Source organism: Perna viridis, chromosome 7, assembly GCF_037379345.1.
Source record: "Perna viridis isolate PV_CMFRI_1.1 ecotype Kerala chromosome 7, ASM3737934v1, whole genome shotgun sequence".
NCBI classification, from domain to species: Eukaryota; Metazoa; Mollusca; class Bivalvia; order Mytilida; family Mytilidae; genus Perna; species Perna viridis.
This window is the reverse complement of record NC_142451.1, coordinates 3,295,104-3,317,350: the sequence shown is the minus strand read 5'-3', so window position 1 is coordinate 3,317,350 and position 22,247 is coordinate 3,295,104. Positions and strand designations below refer to the sequence as shown.

At 33.5% G+C, this 22,247-nt stretch overlaps 2 protein-coding genes and 1 long non-coding RNA gene across 9 annotated transcripts in view; 1 reads left to right on the top strand and 2 right to left on the bottom strand.

Annotated features, from left to right (window-relative positions):
- LOC148610987 (cholesterol 7-desaturase nvd-like) overlaps positions 1 to 10,980 on the bottom strand; it is a 26,695-nt gene extending 15,715 nt beyond the window's left edge. The window contains exons 1-4 of the mRNA XM_088590977.1: positions 10,112 to 10,980; positions 3,986 to 4,174; positions 1,195 to 1,373; positions 592 to 837 (exon numbers count right to left, since the gene is read on the bottom strand). Coding sequence (XP_088447103.1) covers positions 592 to 837; positions 1,195 to 1,373; positions 3,986 to 4,174; positions 10,112 to 10,568 — 1,071 coding nt within the window. The 5' untranslated portion in view covers positions 10,569 to 10,980. The remainder of the gene's footprint in view (positions 1 to 591; positions 838 to 1,194; positions 1,374 to 3,985; positions 4,175 to 10,111) is intronic.
- LOC148610986 (uncharacterized) overlaps positions 8,605 to 22,247 on the top strand; it is a 15,026-nt gene continuing 1,383 nt past the window's right edge. The window contains exons 1-2 of one of the 3 annotated variants that reach the window (XR_015924031.1): positions 8,605 to 8,657; positions 20,034 to 20,147. This is a non-coding gene — a long non-coding RNA (uncharacterized LOC148610986). Of the gene's footprint in view, positions 8,658 to 17,498; positions 17,557 to 20,033; positions 20,148 to 22,247 lie in introns of those variants that run through there. The other 2 variants (XR_015924030.1, XR_015924032.1) reach the window with 2 other exon arrangements.
- Positions 21,120 to 22,247, bottom strand: part of LOC148610985 (palmitoyltransferase ZDHHC12-B-like) — a 12,705-nt gene continuing 11,577 nt past the window's right edge. For all 5 annotated transcript variants that reach the window (XM_088590985.1, XM_088590986.1, XM_088590981.1 and 2 more), the window contains one exon: positions 21,120 to 22,145. In XM_088590985.1, the coding sequence (XP_088447111.1) occupies positions 21,812 to 22,145 (334 nt within the window). In that variant the 3' untranslated portion in view covers positions 21,120 to 21,811. The remainder of the gene's footprint in view (positions 22,146 to 22,247) is intronic.

Below are 22,247 nucleotides of genomic sequence, written 5' to 3'. Positions count from 1 at the left end.
AAATATTTCTGAAATAAACAACAAAATTTACATTTTTCAACAGTTTTTATACCCTGCTTCAACTTAGGACCAATAAATACATGTTAGGTTTAATCTTAAAATCCAAAACAGTTTTCATATTAAATAGGCCATTTTAACATTTTGCCACCCTATTTTTTTCATCATTATGTGGCAGGGTATCACTTAATGTTCCATTAATGCTTTTTTTATTAAATGATTCATATTTGTGGCACCATTGTGACGTCATTACAATGATGTAAGGCCACAAATCCTTCATTTTCCTTTTATTTATACTTTTTATTATGTGTTGAACAACTTATTTATTACTGGTATTACAACAAAAATGATATTTTTGGGTTATATCCATAACCCAATGTCCTTACACTTGTCAGCTTAGTTGACACATTGCTTAATTCGTGAAATGACGATTTATCTTCTAAACAGGTCTTCATAAAATCATGCAGCAGAATTAGCTTATTTTAAAGATTTTAAAGTTAAATCTTAGAACACAGCAAATATTTATTAATGCTAATCGTTTTAGGCCTCAATCAGGATTGATTCCGTGATTATGTCAATTCTCTATGACATTACCTGGCTAGCTTTGACATCAAGGTTAATTGGATTTATTGTCTTCCCAAACATCTGCAGTTTGTGTGTCAGATTGAGCACTCCAATGTGTTGATTGGGAGCCTTCTGTGCCTCCCATTTGGCACTCCATATATGAGCAGCAAAGGACCATAATTTGGACCACATGTACCTAAGGTCTATACCAGCTGACATGAAAGGAGTGTGGACATTGTATAGATGTTGTACATCAGCACCATTTTCTGGAACTTCCTACAGCAAAATAAATCTATGTCTTTGAGCACGAACTTATCACGCCCCTCCTTCTTAATATTAGTCTTGTAGTATAACATACAGAATACGTTTATAGGGTAAAACTTGGTATAGTCTATGTCAAGTATGGTCTGGTGTTCATTTTATGGAAAAAGATGGATTTGGCTCAGTATGATGAGTGTAATTTGTGATATTTTATAGTAGATTTGTTGGCATAAAGACATGATCTGTAACAAGCTTCCTTTAACCCAGTTTTGAAGCACATGTATCTAATAATACGCGATATATTTCAAGCTAACAGTGGAAATGCCATGCTAATTACAGATGGTTAACAGACAGATAAGTATAAAGCCATACCTCTATATGAGCATTGATGTAGTGCTCTGATCTGCCACCGTATGCCCAGTGGCCACTTTGAATTTCCTCTATGTTTGGTGGCATCCAGTAAGGCTCAGCCCCCTCAGCATGATACCACATATATATCCAACCATTAATCTCGAGAGTATTGTATGCTTTTACTTTGGCAAAGTCAGGAACTGAAAAAGAAATATGAAAGAGTAATCAAGGGAACCAAGGTTATAGCAGTAATCAAAAGAATGTAATCCAGGGACAAAGACCAGACATGGAAAACAGACATACACAACAAAGAATATAAAGTAACTAAAATCATACATACAAAGTAACAAAAGTAAATGAGCCACTCGGACTCCACTAAAAACTGGGAGCATGGACCAGGTGCACCACTCTCCTTGTCAATATAACTAGGCCATTTTGGGAGGTTAATTTCTCTTTCTCTTGGTTGCCTCAAACGATGCCTCGTGAATATCATGATTATATGCAATACCATTCTCCAATCCAAGGGCGAATCCAGGCACTTTGAAAAGGAGGGTGACAGTCGGGGTTCCTCACAGAAAAGGGGGTTGGGTGCTAGGACATTATTTACCTTTTTTGTCAATTTAACACATGCAAATGGTAAATTTTCCAGTAAAAAGGAAGGGTGCCAAACCCCTGCACCCCCTTGATTCGCCACTGCTATCACAAACACTATAGGGGCAAAAGAGAACCTACTTTTCTAAAAAATGATATTTGTAAATGAATGATTAATATGACAATGTTCAAGAAATAATGGAAGTTTTGTTGGCAGTGACTGAGTCTTTGCATACTGGAGTGTATTTGACATTTAACATTGCAATTTTAAACTATGATTTTAGATGGAAACTGACAGAACCATTCCTAAGGCACAAACCACTTTCTTCTTGAAGGGGCCTGGGATTTTATTTTGAATTTTTTTTTTTTCGAACCAGGGCAAAAATATGTTTTTATAATTTTGAAAATCTACATTGTTTAGTAATGGGGGAATATTAAATCATAATATTGTTTCAAGTCCATAGCTGAGTACATCCTCTCAAGTCAGGGTTTTGAGTCCACCCCTCCCCCAGAATAAAAATGGTTGGTGTCTTACCGAAGTGTTTGTTTTGTTTTAGTTGTTGTTGTTCTCTTGACCTTTTCAAATGAAAATTGATGTGTTAACCGTAAAGTAACAGTACTACACATTAAAATCAAATTTATAAAATGAAAATATGAATAAGAGGATTACATGTACATTAACCCGCCAAACTATACCAATTCATTAAATTATTTATCATTTCAATTCCCAAATTCATTTTTATGATCCTTCCAACCATTAAGAGGGTATCTCATGAGATTTTAAGATCTTATATTTGGTCTAATTGCATAAACGTACATGGCTTCAACAGCACAGCCAAGTCTTTTAAGGAATGACTGTTATATTTTTTCAGTCAGAGAAGAAATAACAACAATCACGTGGTGCACCCTAAATAACATGCGTAGTAGGTTATTTTAAAGTGTGCATCACGGGCATTGATGTTATTTCAAATAGACCGAAAAAATATAACAGTCATTCCACATAACTTAAATTAAATACCAAAATTCAGTGGGTATAAAAATTTAAAAAGTTTGATGACGTCACAGATATTTCAAAATTTGGTATATGAGATGATAAACGAAACTTCTGATCAAAGCAGAAACCGCGTTTCTTCTGATATTACATTATTCATGTTTAACTGTAAAAAAATCAACACATCATGTAAAATTAACATGTTTGTTTTTTTCAAGAACTAGCTAATCTTGTTTACTGCTACAGTTACATCGAATTCCAGTTTTAACTATAAAAGTATTAATTTCTTCCTTGGAACGCATTTTAACATGGATAATTGTATTCTCAATACACCACTTAAAAAGTCTTCGATAAGCATAAAGATAGTATATGGCATCTTGGATGGTAAAAATCAGGTTTAGTAAGGCCCGGCAGGTGATTCAATGCTCTCTTATGACACTAGCTATGGTCTAATTTGGTATCATCTAAAAAGGGTGTGGAGCAACGTTCCTTCGTCTCCAATGACATCATTAAGCAGTGTAGAGGATTTGAAGTTAAGATGGTTATCAAAGAACGATTTTTAGGCGAAAACTACAGAAATACTATAGCTTTTCATATATTGTGTATATTGTTTTTGGAACAGGAAAATGACAATTACAAAACCTGGGAGACAATTCACGAAACAGCTTCTTCCATTTTTGGACATCAGAAGATGAAAAAAAGTTAATGAACATACAAGGAGTACCCGTAGATATACTTCTTAGACAGATTTACTTTCAGCAAGAAATGTCATTGACGATTAACGAGAGAAAAAATATCATCGCAGGTCTTTCGACACCAGAAAAAAAAACATAAATACACAAAACCAATCAGATTTTGTTAATTCATATGACAGCATTTCCTTTATTATCTTACCTTTATAAAAATTAATTGAAAACTGTTTGCTGGTGATGGTTATTAACGAGGAACAAAGAAATTAATTAGGAAAGGTAAGATATACATAGCTGGATATTTATGACCTGCCTTTTGATCCAGATGAAGACAATAATTAAGAGGATCGTGCCCCTACATGATGTGACATAATTATGTGGAACTGCTTCGTCAGTGTTGCTATAGAAAACCAATTTAATCTGAGAATTAAAAAGCATATCAAGAACTGCTTCTTTAAAAGGGGAGTGCGGTTGATATGTGGGAATTGTAAGCAATGATTAGGATTTACTATCCACTCATTCATTTACACCCTCGACATACCATTTTCAGAATAAGGTATTTTAGTGCACTTTCCGTCTGATCCTCTGAACTGCCAGCCGTGGAATGGACACTCAATACAGTCTCCTTTAACTTTCCCACCAGCAGCAAAGTTAGCACCCAAATGTGGACAATAGGCGTCGATAGCATGGGCATCGCCGTTCTCGTCCCTGAACAGCGCTATTTGTACACCTGAAAGAAGTCAGTTTATTAACAAAAACAAACAAACAAGAAAATTAACCAAAACAAACATTATAAATAAAAAACAAGCGTTCAAACAAAATTAGATTTTCGTTGTAGTCGTGCTCTATATGTAAATATCCGGTGCTATATATTCCTGTTGAAACACTAGAGCATAAAATGACAGGGAATTACAACACTAAATAAAAGCTTCGCAGAGCACAGCATGATACGACCTTAGTAGTCTTACCAACAACAGTTGGGACAAGCGTGTACACAATATTAGTTTTGACACACCTAAGCATAGGGACTTACAATTCTTTATGAACACAACAACTGGTTTGGACACTTTAACGCACAAAATTTGAAATTCAATTAAAAAAATTTCAAAATCAGACCAAAAAAAAATTAAAAAGCCAATATTTTGGTCCCTTTGACCTCTTATAACTCGAAAACCGTATGCCATATCTGAAATCTGATTGAAAATGCAGGCAGGGATTTTCGTAAGGAACCAAGTAAAAAAACTGATATCGGAACAAAAATAAAAAAAAAAAGGTTTTGGAGCTGTTGTCCCTTTGACTCCTTTTAACGCGAAAACGGTCCAAAACGCAACAAATTTGCCTGATACAAGTGTTTACCAGAATTAAGTAAGGAAAACAAAAAAAGCAAACATTCTACATAGGTTTTAGAACAAAAGCCAATTTTTACCTTCTTAAATGGTAGAGATCACAAACTCCAAATTAAATAAAGACCTTACTTTAGTGGTTAGTAAAATTATATCAAAATTTCATAGCAATTCGTCAATATGGCACGGAAACGAAGTGCCAACAGACGACGAAAACTGCCCTATCACATTATACAGACACACATTTTTGTTGTTTTAAAAGGAAAAAAAATATTAAAATTCACAATTATAGAACGCATTTATGGAAACATATAACATTATAAACCTTATTTTGATTCAAAGTGGTACACGGTACCCAAAAAAGTAATTAATAAAGGTAAAACACAGATTGATTGGACATACAGAATGTGATTTTTTTATTTTAAAAATGACGTTCTCTTTTAAACATATAACACAAAAGATGCGTAGTATTTTATTTACATAAACATGCAGACTCAAGTTTATATTTAAATCGTTGTTTTTTTGTTTTTTGTTTTTTTTGGTTTTTTTTTTAGATCTGAACGATTTTCTTTTGTGATGTTACGAAATCAAATATCTGGGTCAGTAATATAAGATAAGGTATTTATAGTGCGTAGAATTTCAGCAGTAGACCCAACCATGAATAGTAACCAGTAGAAACATTCATAATATTTTGATCTAGACCATTTCACCATACAATAAAACAATAACCTAACCCCGGGTTAACTCAGCATTTAAATCAAGTCATTAAGAACCTATACTGCTACGTTAACTTTTATAAGAAAACATCCAGCAAAAAAAATACATAAATAATGTTAAATAAGATATACAAGTAAAGAAATGAAAACATGACATAAAGTGCTGTGTCAGCTAGTTAAGGTTCTCTGAAGTTGTAATGTTAACTCTATATATCTGACTTTCAATTGATCCCTCCAGGGTAAACGATCGACACTTTAATTGGCATTCCTTCTAACTGAAGACACCTAACTCTTTAGTATGCATTTTAAAGGGGGCAGCAAGGCAGCAAACCAGAACAAAGGAGACAGCAAGATAACATGACAGAAACCCTCAAAACTCATAAAGGAAACCGTGAAATGAACTCCGTTGTCATGTTTAATAAGAAAAAGGAACATAATTAGTTTCCAGGAAAACACTTGGCAAATGACGAACTTTCTCCCTTTTGAAACAATAAAACCAGCATAAAGTCTAAATAATCAACTGTCTAAATGGTTATTTATGGACTTGTTATGTGTCACTCAAGTTTGTCTAACTGTTCGGATCGAAGTGACCACGGTTAAACTTATATATCTGTGTCAAACAAATATTTACTTTCGAAACTACAGTTATGTATAATGCAATAACTTAATGCACGTTAAAACACTAGGATGTACGTACTGAAGCTGAACTGACAATTAAACTTCATCAAAGAAGTTAGGACAAGGGTGAGAAAATCATATAAGATTATGAGTATGATACGACCAAAAAAGGAAAAAAATATTAAGAACGATAAATGAAGGAAAGTCCACCGTTGTATATTAATTACATAATGGCAAGTATTTTCTTAGTTTATCTTCCCTTTAGGTACTCCTTTGAAAAATCATCATAATCCACTTTCAATAAAAAGTTTATACCCAATCGTGGTAAATGTTAACAATTTAGCACATCTTGTCAACGATGTCCATGCAGTTAAGTATTCTGGGTAGTACGAACTTGTCAAGTCATAAGGTCACCGTATCCAACCCCGTTATCAACACATTTAGTGGATTTGTCATTCCACTGTAGTATCAGGTTTTATCGCCTTAAGTAAATAAGCATCATTTGTAACGTAATTTACAATTGATTGGTTTGTTGGATATCAAACCTGAGACCATGTCGATCCGACAAATGTCGCAAGTTGTTGTTGATATAGGAAAAAATCATCTTCGCGGGTTAAATTGAAGATGGAACAGGAGTAATTTGTAAGAAACGGAATAACGGAAATCTTTGCATGGAAGATTTGATTCGACTTACAACATTACAGAGAGGAGAGAAAGAGAAAACGGGTTTCAAATACCCATGCTTTAAGCATATCAACAAAGAGAAAAGATGTGATAAATACCCATGTCATAGGCATATCAACTAAGAGAAAAGATGTGATAAATACCCATGCCCTAAGTATATCAACAAAGAGAAAAGACGTAATAAATATCCAATGTCCTAAGCATATCAACTAAGAGAAAAGATGTGATAAATATCCATGCCTTAAGCATATCAACAAAGAGAAAAAACGTGATAAATACCCATGTCCTAGGCATATCAACAAAGAGAAAAGACGTGATAAATACCCATGCCTTAAGCATATCAACAAAGAGAAAAGATGTGATAAATACCCGTGCCTTAAGCATATCAACAAAGAGAAAAGATGTGATAAATGCCTGTGCCTTAAGCATATCAACAAAGAGAAAAAACGTGATAAATACCCATGGCCTAGACATATCAACAAAGAGAAAAAAATGTGATAAATACCCATGCCCTAAGCATATCAACAAAGAGAAAAGATGTGATAAATACCCATGCCCTAAGCATATCAACAAAGAGAAAAGATGTGATAAATACCAATGTCCTAGGCATATCAACAAAGAGAAAAGATGTGATAAATACCAATGACCTAGGCATATCAACAAAGAGAAAAGATGTGATAAATATCCATGCCCTAAGCATATCAACTAAGAGAAAATGGCGACAAATACCCATGCCCTTAGCTTATCAACAAAGAGAAAAAGGTTTCAAATACCCATGGCCTAATCATAATAATATAGAGAAAAGACGTGACAAATACCTATGCACTAAGGATATTAGCAAAGTGAAAAGAGTGACAAATACCCATGTCCTATATAAATTAAGAGAAAAGGGTGATAAATATTCTTGCCCTAAGCATATCAACACAGAGAAAAGAGTGACAAATACCCATGCTCTAAGCATATCAACATAGACAAAGGGGTGCATGACAAATACCTATGCCCTAAGCATATCAATATAGAGAAAAGATGTGACAACTACCCTAATTATAAGCATTTCAACAAAGAGAAAAGGGTGACATTTACCTATGCCCTAAGATAGTGCTGGCAGAGAATAAATATGAAGTTTTATCTATGACAATTTGTCGCTTAATTGTTGTTGTGACAACTTGGCATATTAAATTATACCGATTCATGGATATAGGAATAAATAGCAGTTTATTTGGTCTCTTGCTCTTTAAAATTGAAAATAAAATACAGGTTAAAAAACTCCGTTTAATCTTGGAAGGCATGACAAAAATCACGTAGTCATAATTTTGTTTTTACAATATGCGAATGAGCAAGTTGATTCAAACCCATTCTGATTGTTGACTGGTCATAAATCCGATTAAATAAGTGTACAATTTTATGAATTAGGAGATAAAAAAATTGTGTTTCGTAAAAGCTTAAATATTCAAATTACAATATGTATAATGAAATGTAATATTAATATGTGTCTTTATCAATCAGCTGTATAATTAGTTACCAGACAGAACATATTTCAACTTTAAATTATTACAAAACGTGCAAATATTGTTTTCTTAAAGCAGCTTATCAAAATTTATTTCAAGATACAGAACATTTTGAAATAATCCTTTAAAGAAAAAAATAATTAACCGTTTATTCAAATATTGTAAACCCTTTTTCTATTTTCTCTTTTAGAATGTATGGCCTTCTTGGTAATACCGTGGCAGTGTAATGTCTATAGATTTAGTGTTTAGTAAAAATAGATATTTATTAGATAAGCTTATTAAATAGAAAGGTTAGAAACGAACAGGGAAGAACAAGCTTGTATTTGATTGATGGAAAGTACAATGTAAGTTCGAACAGATTCACATTTATTTTAGTCCAAATACAAGTGGGGGTTACAGGTCATACGACGCCGTGCATTACAAATCCTGGGGATGAGCATTGATGTCACAGATTTACCACTTATTACGCGTATTCAAATGACTTTCATATCTTTTTCATTTTTTGTATCTTCAGAGAACGTTTCATTAAAAGGCGGGTTCCAAGCTGTAATTGGTCATTTTTAACCATAAAAATACACGAAATTTACAAGAATTTCCTACGAAAGTGGACTACATATCTGAAACTGCTTTCCATATTGGCTGAGTTATTGGTCCTCCGCGAGTTATATTTGACTTCGGCTATACCTCAGTTAAATATGGCTAGCCTTGGACCAAAAACTAAGCCAATATGGAAAACCTTCCGCAATAATACTGTATTATTAAACCAAGTCGATTTTTAGAAGGACCGCCTTTTTGATAGATTTATATGTTGTAAAAATCCGAGATTGCACTTTAACGTAATAAGGATCTCTCCCCTCGTCATACCTGTTTCTCACTGATTCAGAATTGTGTACAGAAATAACTTTTATGAACATTAGTCTATTAAAGTTATATACTTATAAAATACATTGATTATTACATTGATTAATTACATTGTAATTACAGGTAATAATATATCTGTTAATGTTAATTATTTATGTATAAATATACTACAAATCGATCGATAATTTGACAGACGGAAGCCACTAACATTTTTTTTATGGTTTACGATATCTGGACAACAGGTCAGCCTAGGTGCAAGCTATGATAAAAGTATGTTTGTATTCCCTTAAAACCAAATATCTTAAACGGGTATAACAACTGCCTGGGAAATAGTCTCTAGTTTACCTTGACATATGATTTATTATAAAACGTCGTGTTTACATCACATTTTTATGCCCTACTTCATAAAAGGATGTAAGATTTTATTATCGTCATAATCTCATTTTTTAATAAAAGATAATTATATAACAATTTAAAAAAAAAACTAAATCAAACTCCCTTACACCTTGGTTAGATCGTATGACGTTTAACATTCACAATATTCCACTTTAAAAAGTGGGCTTATGCTATCACTTTATTATTTTAAATGATATTATATACATATCTTACCGTTGGTAACTAAATACAGTATAGGGATATCTGATTTACTAAGAGTTTGGATTAGTCGTAATGGTATTAATTATTTCCTTGTCTCTCAAGTCGGCTAAGGACTACATGTGTATCATCTACTTTGGACAACCACTGAAAGAACGTAATAACTAGAAACTTAACATTTTCTGAAAACCTTCGGTAAAGCGCCGATCCTTATAAGTACAAATGTCTTCTTAGAGTTCTAAAAAAGCGTAGTTGGGGTGGGAACAGGGTATAAGACAAACAAAAGTAAAAAACGTATAATAAGAGCAAGAACATTTTTCAAATGAACATAACTACATCTTACCTAGCACCTGTATGTTTTTGGTTTCCATCTTTTTTAATTGAAAACTTTCTGTGAGCCCAAACCAACCATTCGGGTACACCGGGGGTACATCGCCGACCATTCGAGATTTCCTTACAATGTTAGCCATATCTTTCATGGTGAATTTTCCATCTTCTATGTATCCAAGATCTCCCAATATACGAATTCTGTTCAGCGGCACACAGAAAAACTGGTATAAGTAATACAAAGCCACACATGTTGCAGTTAGCACAATATATGTATAAATAGAATAAAAATCTAGATGTGTTGAAATTAAAGATAATACTGAATTGGTTGATATGGATTTATACCATAAGTTTCCTACTTCTAACAACGGCACTTCTAGTACTCGCTGTGAAACACTTTTCGTTACAGCAAACGCCAATATTACAAATAGCAATCCAATTAAAGATTTTCTCCAATTTTCATAAAAGGCCATGATGTTATATTCCTCAACTGCACAATCACAAGTATTTCTAATCAATGTATGAATTATCAGTCTTTTAACAGCCAGGCACACTTGAACGATAGCTCTGTACGGATGTATGACCACAATTGTAATACAGAATTGGTTTTCCAAATTTTAATTATTTAACAAAAACCTGTGAGGTGTTTAAACATGATTTTGAACATGTTTTGCGATAGCGTCTCAGTTGACAACGGTACTAGCATGACAAGTTATTAAAAGATCAATAACTAGGACCATTCATATTAACAGGTAAAAATCACAAACCCGTACTATAACTTCTCAAAATGTTTGTTTATTTTTAAATATCCAAACATCCGTGATTTTAGCCCACTTTATCGAAAATTAAAATCTGATACGATACACGGAAGATGAATTGAAAACATGCAATGCGTCAAGTGTTTGATCTTTTTAAATTTAAATAATGGAGGAGGCGTGGTAAACATAACAAGCAGGAACCATGTGTAAAAAAATATTAAAATACTGTATTAAAACGCACTTCCAACGTGCTGTTTAACATTGGTAAATTTTTGACAATTTTCGTTCTCTACGATTTACAAGAATTCCGCGTTGAAATATTATGGTATTTAAGGGGGAAATAACATGTACTCACAATATGGGAAAAGTATTCACAGTTATTCCTCACAATATGGGAAGAGTATTCACAATTATTCCCGTTTAAAATATTGTTTTGACTATGATCAGATAAAGCGTTCTTGAAACAAGATATTCTTGAGGGGGGGAGTTTAGGGGGGCAGCAGAATAGTAGCAAGGGAAACTATTTTTTTCTAAAATTCTTTGCAATATTCTGCACTTCTGTAGACAGATAACACCACAATGAGACCATCATTCTATCGGTACAATAATGTGATATCCCCGGATCAGACTGTTCGGATAACTAACATCAGCAAATAACTGTTACACGTTGAACAATTAGTTAAGAACTTTGCTAACAGAGGTGCAAAAATCAATTGGCATTACAACAATATGTTGACAAAAATCTTCACAAAATTGACTCATTGTGTTAAATTTGCGTCAGAGGACCCATATCACAAAATGTACCTACGCTACCACTAGTCCTAGTCAATATCTTCAGATAATTAAATCACGGAGTTTCCGTGCATGTTGCAAAGCGGCTACTTTTAATGTAACTAAGAAATATAATAAGCTGTCAGAGTATTTAATAAAATATCCATTCTTAAAAAACAAACAATTTAAAAAAACACACACACAATGCATACATGAAGTTTCCGCATAAGGTTTATGAAGGCATTTCTATCTCATAGCTATTTTTCTTGTTAGCACTGTTTGATACTGCTACTTCAGAAAGGAGCAGTTGTTTTGTAAGAATATTTCACGCATAATCCTCTTACATGAATTTCTACCAGATAAATCACACTTTTACCCTAAAGCTCACCATAGTGGTTAGAGGTTGAGGTTGATATCTTTTAAGTATCTAAATGGCTCTTTAATCAAGTCTCAGGTGTTTTGAAAAGCACTCACAGCATTGTTAATGCTAAGTAAGATATTTAACAGAGTTTTACTACAGATTTGGTATTTTAACTGACATTATCAATAAGAAAAGTACTCAGATGTGTGGATATATGGGTCTGGTCACAAAAATGTTACAGAAAAGGATAACGGAGTCATGGCTCGCCAATGTTAAAGAAAAGGGCACAGAGTCGGTGAATAAAGGTCTGGTCACAAAAAAATAATACAGAAAGGAGCGCAGTGTCAGAGTACTGAGGTCTGGTCATAATAATGTTAGAGAAAGGGCCACAGAGTCGGGGTATAGAAGTCTGTTCACAGCAATCTTACAAAAGGGCAAAAAAATAGGATATAGAGGTCTGGTCCGACATAGCCATGTTACAGAAAGTGCCAAAGAGTAGGGTATAGAGGTATGGCCTTGGAAAATCTCAATTTGAGAATTTCCTCAATTCCTGTGTTATTCCTCAAATCTTCAATTTCAATTGGTTGAAATTTGACATGAGGAAGGATTTCAGGAAAATCACAATTTGAGATGTTTTATGAAACCGAACCCTGGTCTGATATTGCCACGTTACAGAGAGTCAAAGAGTAAAGATATAGAGGTCTGGTCTCGGCAAAGATTCCGAAAAATCGACAGTGTTAGGATATTGAGGTCTGACCACAGCAATGTAACAGAATGGACCATAGGGTGTGGATAATGGGATATTGCCATACTATGTTACAGAACTGGCCGTGTAGCGCGGTAGTCTGGTTCTTCGATAAACACAGGGGTTGGTTATAACGACTAATAAAGCTGTGGCAGTATGTTAGCAGATTACTGCAAATAAACAATCCCATAGTAAAATAAATTTAACATGATACAGTGCTGGAACATTCATCTCATATTCATACAATCAATAGTTTTATAGGCTTTCTTACAACCAGGGATATAACTTCAAGACCTATCCATCTACTTTTCATAGTTTTTTCTTGTTTTTTTTTCTCATTTTTTCTCGAAAGAAAGAATATCGTTTAGCTAGATCTTTAATCTCAGTTTCCGCTATATAGATGACGTATCATCTTTAAACATTTCTAATTTCGGGGATTTGATACATCGCATCTTCCCCAAAGAACTTGAGATAAAGGATACTACAGACACTGTGAAGTCAGCCTCATATCTTGACCTACACTTAGAAATCGATGGTAAAGGAAAACTATTGACAAAACGTAAGACAAATGTGATGACTTTTCATTCAGAATTGTCAACTTTCCATTCACCTGTGGTTACATCCCTTCAGCACGTGCGTATGGAGTGTTCATATCACAACTCATACGTCATGCCAGAGCTTTGCCGAAACTTGTATCGCGTTTCTAACAAGTTAGCTTCTGGAACAGGGTTATGTTGTTACAAGTCACAACGACAGAAGTTTTATAGTTGTCATCCTGAACTCGTGAATCTTTACGGTGTATGAAAACTGATTTGTTCAACATGTCATAGTTTTCCTTTCCTCTTTCGACTACCCCGGACTTGACTTTTATGAGCAACTCGGTGGTTGTTTCTAGAAAAGCAGAGGACGCTTACCCTACCGGTGCACCTGGTCCATGCATCCAGTTTTTAGCGGAGTCCGAGTTGCTCATTTCCTTTTGTTACTTTGTATGTATTGTTTTGGTTACTTTATGTTCCTTGTTGTGTATGTCTGTTTTCCATGTCTGGTCTTTGTCCCTGGATTACATTCTTTTGATTACCGCTAGAACCTTGGTTCCCATGATTACTCCTATCCATATAGGCACTCCGGGCATGGATTTTTTCTAACCGATACCATCCTTTTTTCCTCATCAACAATTATTTATGCTTGATTTATCGATTTTATCCAAAATTGTATTAAATTGTGTTTATAAGCCTATTTATTGAAAAAAAAATCAGAAATAAAATACATCAGAGTATCTGATTTTTTTTTAATAAAAGATAGTTAGCATATATATCATACATTTAGATTAAAATGTATGTATTACAAATACACCATACCTATTCTCATGTACTTATAACCCTTCAAATTGACTGGTCACACAGTCTTTATGCATATGGTCTATAATTGACGGTTTACGGCATGAGATGCAATAAATGCAAAGTCCCAGTACACTATATACAACTTTATTTACAGCTGGTGAAAATACATGTGTACAGTTCGGAAGTCAGGGACAGACTCCTCGATTCAACTAGACAAAAACATATTCTATATTTTTACAGAGGATCATAAAACACTTACAACATTCCGAAATTTTTTTAGGTATTATATCATTTAGCGATAATTGCTATATTGACAAATTTGCTTGGGGCGGTTTCTCAGCTCAATGACAAACATAAAGATTAACAGGATTAAAGAACAATTGGGCGACCAAAGTCAATTACAAATAAATAAATGTCAATCAATTAATATATAGATACTATAGATACGGAGAAATCTTAAAACGATAAAATAAACAATGCCCAGCACTTAAAGTTCAATAAAATTCTGTTTCCACTAAAAACGTCCAAGGGGTCCGGCTGTCCGTTTTCTCTTGTTATATTCTTTTGTATATGCATTATACATTATTTTCTAAGCCTTTCATCTTTTACCCTATGTCAAATTTCCCTCCCTTAGATCTATCTCACTCCTAGACGTATCTCACATACTCTATATCACACCGCTACACAGTCAAATATTTTTCACGTGAAATTTATGTTAATCGAGCTTCACATGAAATTCGTGTGAAATTCACACGAAATTAACATGATTTTCATGTGAAATTCACTAAACACGAATTTCATGTGAACATTTCGTGTGAAGGCTCCATTTATTCGAATTTCACGTGAACTCTGTCACTTAGTTTATTTGCACAATTCAGGTGAAAATCATGTAAAATTCGTGTGAAAATCATGTGAAATAATTTTGCCTGTGTAGACCTATCTCACATACTCTATATGGCACCCCTAGATCTATCTCGCATACTATATATTGCCCCCTGGACCTATCTCACATACTCTATATTGCACACCTAGACCTACCTCACATACTATATATATCACACCCCTAGACCTATCTCACATACACTATATCCCTGCCCTAGACCTATCTCACAGGTGTGTTCCCATTTCGCCTTAGCTGTGAATTACAGGTGAAAAAAGAGAAAAAAGGTACTAAGGCGAAATGGAAATCTTTATATTTATTTGTTGCAAAAACAAAGTGAGGTGTTGTTACCATGATTAAGGCAAAATAATCAAAAAATAAATTTCTATCAGTTTTTTCTTGTTAAGCTATAAGTTTAAAATCTTTGAAAACTTTTCAAAATTAAAAAAAAATATATACTAATAAAATATATGGAATTTTATTTTTCTTGTATGAGTACACATACCATTCAGGGACCAATAAAGAAAAAAAATAGAGTTAAAAAATGAAATATGATATTTTAAAAATAAATTTAATGAGTATTGGATTGAACTAATGAAGTCATTATCAAAGTACTTATTACGAACATGCAATCTGCATATTCTTTATTTATTTACAAATTCAATAACAATAAATTGACATTATTTATTTGGGAGCATAAATAATTGATAATTAAATAATTTAAGCTAAACATCGTTTAACTTAAGGTTAACTTGCTTATACTGAAAGCTTGTAACTTGTCTCACTTTTGTTCTTAAAAATCCTTTAACAATTCTAATCATTGAAGTACATGTATGCTAGTGTCACAATTAGATGTCATTCTTAAACATGTGAACAAAACAATAAATGAAATAACCATAATAGCAACAAAGAATATAAAAAGCTACATATCCTCGATCCTGTAAAATGTGTATATAAAGATCTACATATCCTCGATCCTGTAAAATGTGTATATAAAGATCTACATATCCTCGATCCTGTAAAATATGTATAAAGATCTATATATCCGATACCAATACAGAATATAAAAATCTACGTATCCGATTTTGTAAAATGTATATAAAGATCTACATATCCGATCTTATAAAATGTGTATAAAGATCTACATATCCGATCTTGAAAAATGTGTATAAAGATCTACATATCTGATTTAATGTGTATAAAGATCTACATATCCGATCTTGATGTGTATAAAGATCTGTATATCCGATCTTGTAAAATGTGCATAAAGATTGACATATCCGATCTTGTAAAATGTGTATAAAGATCGACATATCTGATCTGGTAAAATGTGTATATAAAGATCTACATATCCGATCTTGTAAAATGTGTATATAAAGATCTACATATCCAATCTTGTAAAATGTGTATAAAGATCTACATATCCAATCTTGTAAAATGTGTATATAAAGATCTACATATCCGATCTTGTAAAATGTGTATAAAGATCTACATATCCGATTGATTGATTGATTGATTGTTGGGGTTTAAAGTCCGAGCAAAACAATATTTCAGCTATATTCCGACGATGAACATGAAATGGATGATAAAATGAACATGAAATGATGATGAAAAGAAAAAAAAGGGATGGGACACCAAGGATAATAGGGTCGAAAAATTTTTATTGCCACTGGAAAAAGGGAGGGATGGGAAAGGTCGGGCAATTTAGCCTCCTGAGGCGGAGTGTAACTGTTCCTACTTCTATCGAATACCACAGCAAGGTTCTTTAACGTTCGAGGAACGTGGCATTTTTCCCCAACACGGTGCACCTCTATGGTTTACGGTCAGGTTTTCCGTATTATTGCCTGACAACCCCAGCATGTAACACGCCAGGGGTACCCCATTCCACCACCTGACGCACACAACCTAGTTGCTCTGTGGGCAGAGCGCCTAGCCCCGGCTAGGTTTCCCTACATATTCGATCTTCTAAAATGTGTATATAAAGATCTACATATCCCATCTGGTAAAATGTGTATAAAGATCGACATATCCGACCTTGTAAAATGCGTATAAAGATCTACATATCTGATCTTGTAAAATGTTTATGTAAGGTTTAGTTGCTACTAAGTAGCAATTAATTACATATGTACACAAGTTCCCATTTCGCCTTAGTTCACTCCAAATTTTACTAAGGCGAAATGGGAAAAACTTTATCTACCCAATTTGACAGCTAAGGCGAAATGGGAACGAGCCATCTCACATACTATATATCGCCCCCTGGACCTATCTCACATACTCTATAGCACACCCCTAAACCCTATCTCACATACTCTATATCGCACCCCTAGACCTATCTCACTTACGCTATATCGCACTTCTACTCGGAACTCTACTTGAAGTAAAATTAAAATATATGTTAGAATAAACATGACATGTCTAAGTCAGTATCACATGCAGTATCAAACGTCAGGTCAGTGGCCCTTGGGTTTTATAGGAGTCTCCGGTTGATACGATATACAATATAGATATCAGCAAATAATATTCAGTATATATATCACCCCTAAGGCCGGTAACCCTTTGGTGATATAGACACTGCAAGTTTATATGGCATATGATACAGAAATTCAGTATGTATTAGTTTGAACCTTCATGACCTATGTGTACTTATTTTAATTACTCACACGTAGATATACATGTAACATGAATGGTTTTGTTAGGAGACTTCTACATGTTTGAATAAGATTTTGACCTATGTCAGACCACGAAAATATATAAAATGACAACAAATCTTATCAAGATAGGTTAACATATGTAACTATCTACTGTAAATTTCACAAGTCCTCTAAATTGGTTGATTAGAACATAAGTTTAAAATATGTACCCATCTAATGATAACAGCAAATTGCACATGTCCTTGAAATAATCTGGCTCTAAACTATTCGATTAAAATCTTGACCTTTAAAAAATATTCCTATTGAAAAATTTATATGATGTTGAATCTATGTATAATCTAATTCAGTTGTAAAGTGTTAATATCTACAACAATCATATAAATAACAGTGAACGATCTTTTGTTCCCTGTGTAACTAATTTCAATAAATCACATGAGAAATAAATTCTGTGATTTCACTCCGTACTTTCTCCCATCATAAGTTCATAACACTTTCCTGTTGTGGGGCTGACTTTATTTAACTTGTTGAATGATTTGTAATACAAGTGTATCAACCGGCAAATCATAAAATTTAAAGGAGATGACAATAAATTATTGAGAGCTAGAGGCTCTTGGGAGCACGAATGGCTCACCTGCACTCATAAGCCACATTCGAATTTTTGTAGAAGCGCCAATGTTTTCTTCTTGGTTAAACATTTCTAATACTAATACTTAAGGAACACTCATATCAACTTTCCTTTAATTCTGCCCAGGAGTATCTGAGGAAAAAAAATGTTAAAGTAATAACTTTAAGAATGTAAAAGGGCAATAACTCCAACATGGCTAAAGCAGAATCACTTGGAAATTTAACTGCACAAAGATCTCATCATGCTTAACATTTTTACTTGTGTCAGAATTTGGCTAAACCATTTAGTTTAGGAAAGCGTAATCGAGGTTCTAGCGGTAATCAAAAGAATGTAATCCAGGGACAAAGTCCAGACATGGAAAACAGACATACACAACAAAGAACATAAAGTAACTAAAATCATACATACAAAGTAACAAAAGCAAATGAGCCACTCGGACTCCACTAAAAACTGGGAGCACGGACCAGGTGCACCGGCAGGGTAAGCGCCCTATGCTTTTCTAGAAATACCCGCCCAGTTGCTCATAAAATGTCAAGTCCGGGGTAGACAAACGAGGAAAGGAAAACTATAACCCGTTGAATAAATCAGTTTTCATGGTGCAGATGGATACACCATAACGATCCACGAGTTCATGATGACGACCATAAAACTTCTGTAGTGATGACTTCAATCTTGTAGCAACATTACCCTGTCCCAGAAGCCTATTTGTTAGTTCTAGCGCGATACAAAAAGTCTGCGTAGTTTCGGCAAGCTTTGGCATAACGTATATGAGTTGTGATATGAACACTCCATACGCAGGTGCCGAAGGGATGTTGCCACAGATGAAAGGAAAGTTGACAATTCTGAATGAAAAGTCATCACGTTTGTCGTAAAGTTTGGTTAATAGTTTTCCTTTACCATCGATTTCTAAGTGTAGGTCAAGATATGAGGCTGACTTCACAGTGTCTGTAGTATATCGTTTATCTCAAGTTCTTTTGGGTAGATGCGATGTATCAAATCCCCGAAAGTAGGATTGTTTAAAGATAATACGTCATCTATATAGCGGAAACTGAGATTGAAGGATCTAGCCAAACGATATTCTTTCTTTCTGATCAGATCAGCTATAAAGTCCGCCTCATAAGAGTGAAGGAATATGTCAGCAAGTAAAGGAGCACAACTTGTTCCCATTGGAATGCCGACCGTTTGTTGAAAAACACGTCCACCACACTGGACAAATATGCCGTCGATTAAAAATTCCAGCATTTTGTAAACATCTTCCTCCATATTTGGAAGATGATTTTGAATTATTTTTTACAAAATATGAGGAATATCTACCAAGAACTATATATTTGTATCTAGGTGTACCATCTTTTTTGGAAAAACAACGATGTATAATGTTTTTAAGTCGGGATTTTAACTGAGTATGGGGAATAGAAGTATACAGTGTTGAAAATTCATAGGTTTTAATGCTATTATATTTAAATAATTGTCTTGAACTGATTGTCTCCAAAAGATCTTTCGAATTTTTCAGGATCCACATTGAATTAATATCACTACGGGAGTAACAAGTGTTGTGGTAAGACTGCAGACCCTCTTTGACAGTTGTGAGTATAGAAGTTAAGTTTTGAAAGAGGTTTTGAAAGATTAATAAATTTTTAAAATAATAAATTTTTCAGGATCCACATTGAATTAATACCACTACGGGAGTAACAAGTGTTGTGGTAAGACTGCAGACCCTCTTTGACAGTTGTGACTATAGAAGTTAAAAGTTTTGAAAGAGGTATATATGCAAAAAACTACTGTCTGACCCCTTATGTTCTATTTTTAGTAACCACAGGCATGTTTTGCAATGGATAAAAAATCCCCATGTCAGTTCCGGTGAGTACACCCCAAGGAAGATTCATACCAAGTTCTGAATTGGTTCAGCAGTGTCAGAAGAGAAGTATTAACATTATAAATTGCAAAAAAAAAAAGCATTAATTAAATTTAAAAAAAATAGGATAATCATTTGGTTATCATGAAGGACCAAAAAATAATTACATATGCAAAAAGCGCTTGGAGATTTAACTCGTGTAGTTCTGTACCCTTTATAAATCTTGGTATTCTGCAGCATTTGTGATTATATTTGGGTTATTTACTCTTTCCAGCTAATTATCCTATCATAATATCAATGTGAAATTACCATAACCTATAAATCATAACACCAAGGAGATCTACAAATCTTATCAACTTGGAATTAAATGTGTGACTGGGCACAGCTTGATATGACAGCAGAGCCCTGAGGTCAAACCTTTAGAACTTGGGGCAAGTATGTACACAAAATTCAGGAAATTTTGTCATTTATTGCTGGTCATATTATAATTATAGTCTTTAGAAATAGACTTTGTAATCCCAGAAGTTGCCTTAGAAATAATTGGAAACTTCAAGTCATGATTGTGAGTAGTAACCATGACATTAAAATTAGATATCAGGAGAATTTGCAATTTGATGATTTTCGTTTTGAAAAATTTATCAAACAGAATCTACAACTTATGCTCATTGAAATTTCTCTCGTCTTGAGAAATAAATTTTCATATTTCTAATAAATATCATGGCAAGCCTTGATATTAAAAATATGAAAATTTGTTTCTCTCAATGTAAGAAATTTCAAAATCAACTCGCTATTGTTGTAGATTCTATATTTACCAGGTCTAGATGGTAATCAGAGTTGTGTAATGTACTTCAGTTTTAAACCAGGAAATACATATTTTAACCAGATTGATAATAAATGTTTATATAAAATATAACCAGATAAAGTAACATATTTCCTAATCAAACTGTATACAGGGGCAACAGCTTGGATTTTAGGAGGGGAAAGTGAGGCAATGGTCAAAATAAAAAAAAATACTAGTGAAGGCCAACAACAAAACAAACAAACAGATATTCATTTTATTCCAATAATTCACTGTCAATCAGAAATAACAGATTGAGCAAAACAATTCTGTAATTTTATCATTTCAGTGCTTTACTTAAGTGATTCTGAAAAAAATCCTGAATCAGAAATGATAAAAATTCAATGATGTAATTAATTCATGATTTAAAGTCAATTGCAATTTTCACAAAAATGATAAAATCCAAATCTAATTAAAATTAGATAAAATAATTGTTCCATTGAGACCTCCATTATACTTTCATTTTCATGTTAACTGAAGAACACCACATAGATTAGATCTTACACTTACTTTTAATATACATATGAACAAACTCAGATTCATAGGTGTCTAGTACTGTAAGACATTAGAACCATAGGGTCCCATTAATTCAATAATATGCACAACAGGACCACTTTAAGTTCTTTAAGAACTGGAATACAATATTGAGAAAAATACTGAGCTGCAAAAACCGGACATTTGAAAGAACTGTAAGAAAGGAATATTAATGGGCATCTGTGTTACAGAACATATGCATATCAAAATGCAGCCTTTAAGCCAGACTTGCTACTATACTCAATTTGTTGCTAAAAGAACATGAAGCTGTAATTTACTTTATTTTCCATTTAAATAATGTAATAAATGACATAATCACTTGAAACAATTATCAGTAAATAAATCCCATTTAATACTGCTGTCATACAATATTTTTCTTCCTTTTCCCCATGTTTGCCTTTTTCTCATAGGCCACTTCCCATCGTTTTGTTTTGCAGTTTGTCAAGAAATAGAATATATTTCTCAGGCATCCCTCATCAAAGGGATTAAAATCATAGTCTAGATATTTGAGGTATGTGATTCTCTCCCTTGATACAACTTCCCATGTTGTTGCTCCTTTTACCATTAGGTAACTATGGAAACAGAACAATCCAACAACACTCATACCTCCACAAAGGAGAACTACTGTATCTAACACCAGTATTATATTACATTTAAACCACTCTCTCCATGTCAGTTGATGTTTAAAGGTATTCCTACAATTAATAAAAAAACTTAGCTTCATTAATCAAATATAGATTTACAATGACTCTTTTAATTCTGATTATTTATTTAATACATATGTATGATAAAATGAA